Here is an 11,420-nt window from a genome sequence, read left to right as displayed (position 1 = left end):
ATTTAATCGCCATCACCAGCTTAACATACACCCCTAACCACCAATTTAAAACAAGATTTCTAAAGGTTTTAAAGTTTCATGAAACATGTTTCAAAAGTACCATCAAATGCTAGCTGTGGAATATATTTGACAGACCTGCACATAAAATTAGGAGGCACAGAAACACTGCAAAGCTAAGCAGATGCCAAGTAGCATTTTCAGATGATCTAACCCTGTTAATGTGTGTAAAAACCAACAGTGGAATCACCCAAACTAATGCAGGCATACAAATTTAGTTGTTAGTTTATGATAGCCAATATATTTTATTGCTAACCTTGTATTAGTTAGTCAGAATCAGCGTTCCGAACAGTGATGGCAACAATGTATATAAAGACAAGCAATTAAAAAAACAGGCCACTTTATATCTCAAACCCAGTTTATTCAGAATGCTAAATTCTTTAAATACACATTGCTTTAAATGCAATATTTGTATGAAGGTGGCCATAGTCGATCAGGCGGTACTGCGGTGATGGTGGGAATGCTTGCAGTCACTGGTTTTTACGCCTCAAGCTCAAAATCAAAATAATGGGGATCGAAGTAATGAATTCTGACGTAACCATCCTCTCCTCCGCTGCTATAACTGTGGATGGAAGATGGCAGTGAAATCTTTAAGGACAACAATGGAAAAATATGACAGCAGCTCATTAAAACAGTAAGAAACGACAATGAAGTTACATTTCTAAACAATATATTTTCCTATTACATTTTTTAAATGAAACAATTATTAACTAACAAACAAAGATAAATAAATGATGTAAACATATATTATTGCCCCTAGTTAATGTTACCTCATGTCAACAAATGGGACTTGTTGTAAAGCATTACCAAAACTTTAAAGTGCCCCTATTATGCTATTTTAAAGCGTTCTAATTTTGTGTACTTGCACAAAAAAACATATTTACACTTTTTTTTTTTTCATAATATACTTTCCAGCATCACATTTTTTTCTCAGTGTCTGAAAGGGTTCGATAAAGGATTCATCATCTTCAAACCCATCCTTTTACGAGCCTACTCTATTCTGATTGGTCAGGTGGCCCAGTGTTGGAATTGGTCAACCAATAACATTGCGTGTCGGAAACAAAACGGCCAATACCATAATCGAAGGCTCAGATTACATCTAGTATTAAGATGCGTTTTGGTCGATCGGATAACAAGTGGGCAATTTTACATACAGTTGTAAACGGTGTCTAAAAAATTGAGCTTGTCCACTTTCAACCCCTTCCAGAAGCATTTCAAAATGCATTCGACTGGATTGCTTTTGTAGCGTGACCGCTCATGTGGTTGAATGTGTTCGAACAGCCACAAAAGACCACCTTCTCTCTGACTACTGACCTAACGCGTAAACATTATAGGAAGTGTGCTTTTAGGAAGCCAGCTTTAAGGAAGGCATTTAAACTTTGTCAGTTGAAGACCCAAGTCTGGTTTGAAGAGGACAATCATACCAAACCCAATGTTCTCTCGCCATTCCTGTTTTCTAACGAACTCGTATCATTCGGCTGCATCTTGTGGCTGTCAGAGCGGAAGCGAAAGCTGATGCTCTCTGTGCTATGCTGTCTCTGGGCGCGTTCATATGTAAATTGTGTAAGCTTATTTTGTCCATTAGATTGAAAGATCTGGAAAGAACCTATACGTCATAGACCTAGAAGAAATCAGAAGAGAAATCGAAAATGAACAAAAGACGATGCATTATCTACTGCACAAGAGGTGTGATCAACGGTCACCGACCCATTGCTTCTCTATCCGTCATCGCGTTGAACCCGCCAATAACACCAGGTGGATAAGCCAGTCTGTGATTGGTGCCCGCAAAAGTGTAATGGAAGCAATAGAAATGTAAAGGTTTTCCAGACAGAACTGCAGGGTGAAATCAAATCGCCGGCAGATCAGGCTGGGCTTACCCAGTCTAATACGACAGAGCTGTCCGTTAAAGATGACAAAAATAGTATGTCCCAAAGCTTACATACTCTTCTGCTACACACTCAAAAGTATCTACTTTTTATTCACAAAAATAGTACATACTTTTAGGATGTAGTACAAGTAAGATGAATTTGGACAGGTGTAAACGGAATCTTAATACCAGGTGTAAACAGGGCCTAAATTCCAGCTCCAGAGGCTTCCTCAACAATTGTATACACACTGATATGAACAGTAACGACGGTAGAAGTGATGCTGTATCCACCCCTAGTCCTCCCCCTTTTTGAAGTTCTTTGTTCTCGCAACAGAGAAAATGGCGTCTTCTCGACAAACAACAACAATAAAACCTCAGCTACAACTACAGTCAACCTAAAGGTTGTTTACAGGCAGCCAATAAAAAAACATCTGCAAATCGGTTGCAAATGTATGGAAGCCCGTTTCCGACTTATTTTTTCCACAATTGCGAGTTGTAAAGTCACAATTCTGACTTTTGTTCTCACAATTGCGTGATACTAAGTCAGAATTCTGATATATAAAGTCACAATTCTGACTTCTTTTAAAATCAAAATTGTGTGACAAGGTCAGAATTCTGAGATATAAACTCACAATTGCGTGATATAGTCACAATTCTGACTTTATTTCTCAGTCAGAATTGTGACTATCATGCAATTGCGAGTTTATATCTCATAAATTCTGACTTTGTCACAGAATTGACTTTATAACTCGCAATTGTGAGAAAAAAAGTCACAATTACTCTTTTTTTATTTTTGTTTTATTTAGTGGTGGAGACAGGCTTCCATACAAGCCTACGTTGTGCTGGAAGTGAGACTGAATCGGTTCTTTCTTTTGGGACACAATAACTCCATGTGTTTGATGTTGCAGACCTTCTACATTTACAAACAGCTATATAACACACTACATGAAAGGTAATATCGCAAAATGCATAATAGGGGCACTTTAAATTCACATATGCAAAGGTTGAGTATGAACCTTTTCCCATCTGGGTGGAATGCCACACAGTTGATAGGGCCGAAGTGTCCCTTCACACGTCCAAACTCCTCTTCATAAGCCGCATGGAAAAACCTAGAAGAGAGTGGCAATAGTTGGTTAGATTTTTTTAAACCATAACACATGATTTTCAGGTTTCCCCCCAACCCTGGAAAGCACATTTAAAAAGGTGTAGGTATCACAAATAAACACTAACCTGGCCTCGAATTTGCCAATCCTAGTAGATGTGGTTGTGACTTCCATAGCCTCCTGACCACCTCCCATCACCACCTGAGCAACACATAACATCTCTGCTATTGCCAATGTAGAAAACATTTATACGGACAACACACATTGACTGAAGTTTAGTGCGAGAGAAAAGAACGTTTCAGAGACTTACGTGATCCATGATGGGCGAGATGGCTGAGGAGTTAACAGGTCGCTCTGTTTTGAAGGTTTTGATGTGATCGAGTGTCGTGGAGTCAAACAACTGAACAATGAAAAAAAAGTGGAATGCGAGTCAAACTAACCAATATTTATTTCAACCAGAGTTCATGATTCAGTTTCCAAAACAAACCTTGGCAGTGCAGTCTTTGGAGGCAGTGATGACCATCGTGAGATCCACAGATGACTGGATGTCATTGATTTGTTTGGTGTGTTCCTTTGCCTTCTTCAGAACCTCTCCTGACTAAAGAATCACATACATTAGACACAGACACTAGGCACTACAATGCACGCATATTGTTGAGAAGTTTGGGGTTGGTAGATTTGAAAAAAAAAAAAAACCTTTTGAAGCCTCTTATGCTCACCAAGGCTGCATTTATTTGATCAAAAATACAGTGCAAATTGTAATATTGTGAAATATTATTACAAGTTTTCTATTTGAATCTATTTTTAAAGGAACTGTATGTAAGAAATACATTTCAGTGAATCATAAAATGGCCCTGGTATGAAGAAATCATGTTAATTTCAAATACTTATATCACTGACAACAGTAGTCCGGCCAGGATATTAATAATAATAATAATAATAATGCATTTTATTTAACAGCGCCTTTCAAAACACCCAAGGTCACTTTACAGGGAAAAACAGCAATAACAATATAAATACATAAATCAACACACTTAAAACACACATGCATCATAGAGACAGAAAAATAAGTAGTAAATCATAAAAAAGCCTGTGTAAAAAGGTAGGTCTTAAGACGAGATTTAAAAGTATGCAGACTGTCAATATTACGGATATCGAGAGGGAGAGAGTTCCACAAGCGAGGGGCCGCATGGCTAAAAGTTCTAGCTCCCATGGTCTTTAAGCGTATACGTGGTAAGACAAGAGAGAGTGATAGTGAGGATCGTAAAGTGCGTGAAGGAGTGTAAATATGAAGAAGATCAGTAAGATAGGGAGGAGCTAGACTGTGAAGTGCCTTGAATGTGAGAAGCAGGATTTTGAAGTCAATTCTATATTTCACTGGAAGCCAGTGAAGTTGCTGGAGAGTTGGTGAAATGTGCATGGTAGAAGGAGTTCTAGTAAGAACACGAGCCGCAGAGTTCTGAACCAACTGAAGTTTATGGAGAAGTTTGGAAGGAAGACCAGTAAGAAGAGCGTTGCAGTAATCAATACGTGAGGTAACTAGTGCATTAATGAGAATTGCAGTGTTGTTCATTGAAAGGGATAGACGAAGGCGATTAATATTACGCAGATGAAAATAAGCGGTACGTGTAATATTATTAATATGGGCTTCAAATGAAAGTGTGCTATCCAGAATTACACCCAAACTCTTAACCTGTGAAGAGGGATAAATGAGATGTTGATCAATATCCACAGGTATATAGTCAGAGTTTGTCAATGTGGATTTTGTCCCTACAAGTAGGACCTCGGTTTTGCTACTATTAAGCTTAAGGAAGTTAGCTGAGAGCCAGTCTTTAATTTCAGCCAAACAACGGGACAAGAGAGGTGGTGGAAAAAAGTCAGAGGTTTTGGAAGATAAGTATAGCTGGGTGTCATCGGCATAGCAGTGAAAGTGAATGCCATATTTCCTGAAAATATGACCAAGTGGAAGTAGATAGATAATGAATAAAAGTGGACCCAAAACAGAGCCCTGAGGAACACCAGTAGTGACTGTCGATGATCTTGATCGGAAGTGCTTTAATTGGACAAACTGAGTACGGCCAGAGAGATATGATATAAACCAGGACAGGGGTATGCCAGTGATCCCAATAGAAACTAACCTGTCAAGGAGTATTTTGTGCGAGATGGTGTCGAAGGCCGCACTCAGGTCGAGAAGGACAAGAATGGTTAATAAACCAGAGTCAGCTGCCAACAACAAGTCATTAGTGATTTTGACAAGAGCTGTCTCTGTACTGTGGTGCGGACGAAAGCCAGATTGAAACTGCTCAAACAGGTTATTTTTGGACAGATGATCATTTACCTGTGTTGCAACACATTTTTCCAGAATTTTAGAGATGAATGGCAAATTAGAAATCGGACGGTAATTATCTAGGTTAGATGGATCCGCCCCTGGTTTCTTAAGGATTGGAGTAATAATAGCAGATTTGAAATAGGAGGGTACATAGCCAGAAGCAAGTGAACAATGGATAATTTTAGAAATTAATGTAGATAAAGATGGTAAACAGGCTTTGACTAAGTGAGTTGGCAGAGGATCAAGCCAACAGGTAGTAGGCTTGGATTCCCGGATAAGACGCAGTATCTCCGCATCAGTTGGTAATAAAAAAGAAGAGAGACCAGAGTGTGGGGACACTTGAAAAACTGAGCAGCAGTAGTTATAACCTATGTTACTAGCAAGTATTTGTTGGTGAATATTTTTAATCTTAGACTCAAAAAAAGTCATAAAATTGTCACATAGTGTGGTAGAATACATGTCTGATGGCAGAGAATCCGGTGGTCGTAAGATATTTTTTACCACAGAAAAAAGAGATCTTGAATTTGTTTCTCTGGCTCCAATTAAAATAGAGTAATAATCAGATTTAGCTTTAGACAGTGCATCCTTATAAAGTTGGACATGTTCAGAAAGCATTTGTTTATGTACAGTGAGACCAGATTTGGCATACAGACGCTCTAACCTACGACCTTTAGTTTTAAGTTGACGAAGTTCTGGGGTAAACCATGGAGCAGAATGAATGAAAGAGACAGTCCGGGTTTTCACAGGTGCATAATCATCCAAAATCTTAGTTAGTCCATTGTTATAATAAGAAACCAGTACATCAGCATCAGTAAAATCAGCTTTGCTGGAAAAGATGGCAAGTTCATCAGAGAAAGAAGACACATCAATGTTCTTAATGTTCCGAAATTGGATAGAACGACACAGATTTACCTTAAAAACTGTCAGTTGGATGCAGAAAGACACAAGTAGATGGTCTGATATGGACAAGTCGAAAACAGAGCAATTATACGGAATAATGCCAGAACAGCAAATTAGATCAAGGATATGCCCTTTAGAATGGGTGGGCAAGTTAGTGAATTGCAGCATACCAAAACTATCCAGACAGGATAGAAAATCACTTGTACTTGTGTTGGTGACTTCATCTATATGAATGTTAAAGTCCCCCAGCATGATAACATTCGGAGACATGGGACATATGTAAGTCAGAAGCTCAGAAAGTTCAGTTAAAAAGAAGGGATTGCTCTTAGGGGGGCGGTAGATAGACATGAGAATGGTAGGAATAGCCCCATTGATTTTTAGGGCAATCGATTCAAATGAAGAATATGTAGGCACAATTAGCTGGGATACTTTCCATTTCTCTTTATGAAGTATTGCCAAACCCCCTCCCCGTCCAGTAGCGCGGGATTTACAAATAAAGGCATAACCCGGAGGAACAGACTGGTTAAGATGGAGAAAATCATCCTGTTTCTGCCAAGTCTCAGTTAAACAGAGGAAATCAAACTTACGGTCAGACAGCATATCATGCACCAGAGGTCCTTTATTGGAGAGTGATCGTACGTTGAGTAATCCAAAGGAGAGATTGTTTTTTCCAGTATCGTTGCCAACCGATCTGGCCAAATTGGTTAGTACACCATGATCAACAGTGCGTGTAGACCTCCTTGCTGGACGTGGATTCGACGACCAGAATGACCGTATTGAGCACGAGTCATCGATGGTGTAACTTCGTCGAGACCCACGATGACTGTACGGTCGACGTGGTTGATACGCAACATCTGGATGGAAATGTAAAGCTGACGGGAGTTCAAAAGGACGGGAGCGGAGCTGGAGAAGTTCCGCCGCAGAATATTGAAGGATCAACACTGCAGGGTGGTATATTGCAGAGAGGATGACCCAGACGTAGTTAATCCATACAAGCAGTCCGATGATCTTCATAGTTGCTTCCCGCGCCAAAGGCACCTCGAGTGAAGAATCAGAGGTCAGTAACCGGCAGGCAAACCGGCAGCCGCGAGAAGTATCACACAGATCAGCTGATAGCGTGCGGTGGTCCGAACTCGCTGTAGTCAGCGTAACAGGCAGATCACAGATAGATGATGGCTATAAAACAGCTTAAAACAGCAATAAAACAACTACTAAAAGTCAAAATATCCAGGAGCAGCGGCAGCAGGTAGCGCCAGCGTTCACCCCGGATATGACGCCCCGGATATTGTCATTTAAAAGTTGTTGTTGCTGTCCTCAACTGATGTTGATGTTGACATGTTGACGTGTTTTGGCCTGAAGCTCCACCCTCCACATATCGACCAATCACGAAGTCAGTAGTGTTTCGGCATCCGGGTTGCCAGATCTGCTCTAGTTACCACAGCTGCAGCGAAAAACGTTCCTGCTGGATCCTGCAGCCAATCTGGCAACCTCGAGTCAGGGGGAGGGGGAGAGGGAGACACCGCTCTACAGTCATTTGAAAGTGATTGCAGTACCAGTTTTGGCCACAATCTTACATACACTTCCTTTAAAACGTAATTCATTCCTGTGATGGCACGTCAGAATTTTCAGCACCAATACTCCAGTCTTCAGTGTCACATGATCTTTCAGACATCATTCTAATATTCTGATTTGGTGCTCAAGAAACAGTTCCCATTATCAATGATGTAAACAGCTGTGCTTCTTAAAATATTTGTGAAATCCATGATCATTTGTTTTCCCAGGATTCTTGGATGACCGAATGTATTTCATGCTATTTTTTAAAACCATTTGAATGTATCCTTGCTGGATAAAGGTAATCATTTATTTTAAAAAATATATATATTTTCCTGACCCCAAACTTTTAAACAGTAGTGTAAAAGAAAGAATAAACCCAAACCTTAGCACTGAACTGGTTAATTTCTCCATTTTCATGGCCAGCGATCACAAACTCTCCCAGCGGACCCCATACAGCACTGGTGATCTTTGATTCACTGCAGGGCACAGACATATACGGGTGGTTGTCCTCTGTGGGTGAGAAACAAAATATGAAGACCTCTGACGGGAAGCATCAGCAGGTACCACTTTAATCACCAGCGGTCAAAATACTAACCGATTTGCTGGGGGTCTCGCAGGTCGAAATAGTTGAGAAAGCACTGGTAGCCCATCTGCTTGTCTGTGGAAAACATTATGATGTTCCCACTGAAGTCAAAGCCGCATGTCCTCACCGCAGAGCTGGTCTCCAGCAGAGCCAGCTGCTTTCCTGAGGAAGTCAACACATCATTAAAGGACACTTTAAAACTGTTGTTTGACATTTTAAAAAAGACTGCTTGTTTACAAAGCATTTAAATTGACATTAAATATTAGTTTTCTATGCATGGTTTGTGAAAAGAAGCTCAACTTACAACAATGAACACATACAATAAAGAAATGATTATGAATGTAATAATAAAAAATAAAATAAAAACTTGATGATGAACATTTTCATTTATTACTTTTTTTTAATTATATATATATATATATATATATATATATATATATATATATATATATATATATATATATATATATATATATATATATATATATACATACACACACACACACACTCCAGTGGTTTGACTGGAGACTGTAAAAAAGGCAGAAATTGAGAAAATGTGGTTAATAATAATACGTAAGTTTGATATGGTTTTTAAATCGTAAAAATATATATTTTTTAAATGTATTATATATATATATATATATATATATATATATATATATATATATATATATATATATATATATATATATATATATATATGGTTTGACATGGCATGGTTTGACTGGAATTATATATATATATATATATATATATATATATATATAAAAAACATTCAAATGCTTAAATTGAGAACATTTTGAATAGTTTAGTAATAATAACTAAAATTATATAATTACTACAATATGATTTTAACTATATAAAAGGCTGAAATTATTATTTTTTTAAATATATATATATATATATATATATATATATATATATATATATATATATATATATATATATATATATATATATATAGATAGATAGATATAGTAATAAACTGCAATTTTGCATTTAATAATAATGGTAATAACAGTAATAGAAGCTATTTGTTTTACAATATTGTTTAATATTTATTTGATCAAAAATACAGTAAAAACAGTAATATTGTGAAAAATGTCGATATACAATGGTTACACACTTAAAACTGATTGTGGTGTTTATATATTTGTACGACTGGCCAATCTATAGGGCAATGGCAATGGAAACTAACTTTATTGTACTCTGAGCATCCCTTCGTGGTCAGGAGGATTTCCGTTGTGTTGTGATGATTTCGTTGTGTTGTGATGATTTCGTTGTGTTGTGATGATTTCGTTGTGTTGTGATGATTTCGTTGTGTTGTGATGATTTCGTTGTGTTGTGGCGATTTCGTTGTGTTGTGGCGATTTCGTTGTGTTGTGGCGATTTCGTTGTGTTGTGGCGATTTCGTTGTGTTGTGGCGATTTCGTTGTGTTGTGGCGATTTCGTTGTGTTGTGGCGATTTCGTTGTGTTGTGCCTTGTTTCCGCTGTTTTGTGGCAATTTCATTGTGTTGTGCCTTGTTTCTGTTGTGTTGTGGCGATTTCATTGTGTTGTGCCTTGTTTCCGTTGTGTTGTGCCTTGTTTACGTTGTTTTGTGGCGATTTTGTTGTGTTGTGGCGATTTCGTTGTGTTGTGCCTCGTTTCCGTTGTGTTGTGGCGATTTTGTTGTGTTGTGCCTTGTTTCCGTTGTGTTGTGGCAATTTCGTTGTGTCGTGCCTTGTTTCCATTGTGTTGTGGCGATTTCGTTGTGTTGTGGTTTAATTTAGTACAACTGCACTACTGGGCCACTGTAATTTTGTTTTTAACTCAAAAACATGTATCCTTCTGTTGTTGTCATGTATCAAGTAAAGTACAAGTATATGTGTATTTTATATTGTAATTATTCACTGCCAACCTGTTTCACAGTCCCAGAGCCTGCAGCTGTTATCAGCAGATCCAGTCAAGACGTTCTTTGTGTCCCCTTTAAAGCGTGTTAAGAAACATTTTCCGAAAACAAATGACAAAGTAATAAAGACCATTGCAGGTGAAATATTCATGTATACTGGTATCCGATTTACCCAAGAAAAAAATTATAATAAAATTCATCTAGCATTTCTTCAACACAGATGATCTTTTAGAAAGGATACAATCACAATCCACACACCAGACGGCACCGGTGTGTCCATTATACGTGCCGAGCCTTTCTCCATTGACAGAGTACCAAACATTCGCAATCTAAAATTACAATTAACGTTATGCGTTAAAAAAAACACAATCCCCAAAATGCACTGACAAAACTGTGATGTTGTAGTTTATCACTTACTGGATCCTTGGCTACTGAGAACAAGAGATCTCCCTCTCTGTTATATTTGATCTGGGTGATGGACCTCTCATGGCCCTGCAGAAGAATGGGTTTCTATAGAAAATATAAAGCATGAGTGTTTAACACAACCAAGACCAAGAAACTGTAGATACATATAGTCGTAAGGCTTGCTTTAAGTTAAGTGTTATCGCTCTTCCTCGTATTGTCGTAATACAGGTGACGCTACAGTGATAATACAGTCATCAGCATCACTTCATAATCATAAGAACATTTGGCCAAATGTAAAACTTAGCGTGTTAGCTAACGTTAATGAAGAACCAACAGTCAACAGACTTCCGGTGCGTTTGCGTTAACTTACGTTTTATAGCTCAAGTAACACGTAGATATATGCTTACCATTATCGCCGGTTTCGTATGGGCAGAAAACGATGGCAATTATATTGTAATCTGCCAGAGAAAAACACAGTACGCGGTACGCGTGCTCAACTGCGCCCGGTTAGAAACGGAAAAGACGGACTTGACTTCCTGTACAGACAAAAACTGGTCCCCATTGAACAATAATACACCATTCTAACGGTCCGGTAACATAAGATTCCCTTTCCCTTTCTATTATTTGTCGCGAACATTAACTCGACTGGCCACAGAGACTTGTTCAATTTTACTTTAAGTTTAATATTTGAAAACATAATTCTATTTAAGTTCAAACTTGTAATTTCAGCCA

General features: G+C 38.1%; 1 protein-coding gene across 1 annotated transcript; it reads right to left on the bottom strand.

Annotated features, from left to right (window-relative positions):
• Positions 1-397: 397 nt before the first annotated feature.
• eif3i (eukaryotic translation initiation factor 3, subunit I) lies at positions 398-11,252 on the bottom strand. Its single transcript, XM_067426780.1, has 11 exons — positions 11,096-11,252; positions 10,701-10,793; positions 10,525-10,612; positions 10,293-10,358; positions 8,406-8,555; positions 8,193-8,320; positions 3,515-3,625; positions 3,338-3,427; positions 3,155-3,228; positions 2,941-3,033; positions 398-619 (listed from the first exon to the last, which is right to left on the bottom strand). Exons 1-11 carry the CDS (start codon positions 11,096-11,098, stop codon positions 538-540), a joined length of 978 nt encoding a protein of 325 aa, XP_067282881.1. The 5' UTR covers positions 11,099-11,252; the 3' UTR covers positions 398-537.
• Between the last annotated feature and the right edge of the window lie 168 nt (positions 11,253-11,420).

The sequence above is a fragment of the Pseudorasbora parva genome, chromosome 19 (assembly GCF_024679245.1).
Source record: "Pseudorasbora parva isolate DD20220531a chromosome 19, ASM2467924v1, whole genome shotgun sequence".
Taxonomy (NCBI): Eukaryota; Metazoa; Chordata; class Actinopteri; order Cypriniformes; family Gobionidae; genus Pseudorasbora; species Pseudorasbora parva.
Note: the sequence above shows the minus strand (reverse complement) of the source record. Positions and strands in the feature narration are given on the sequence as shown.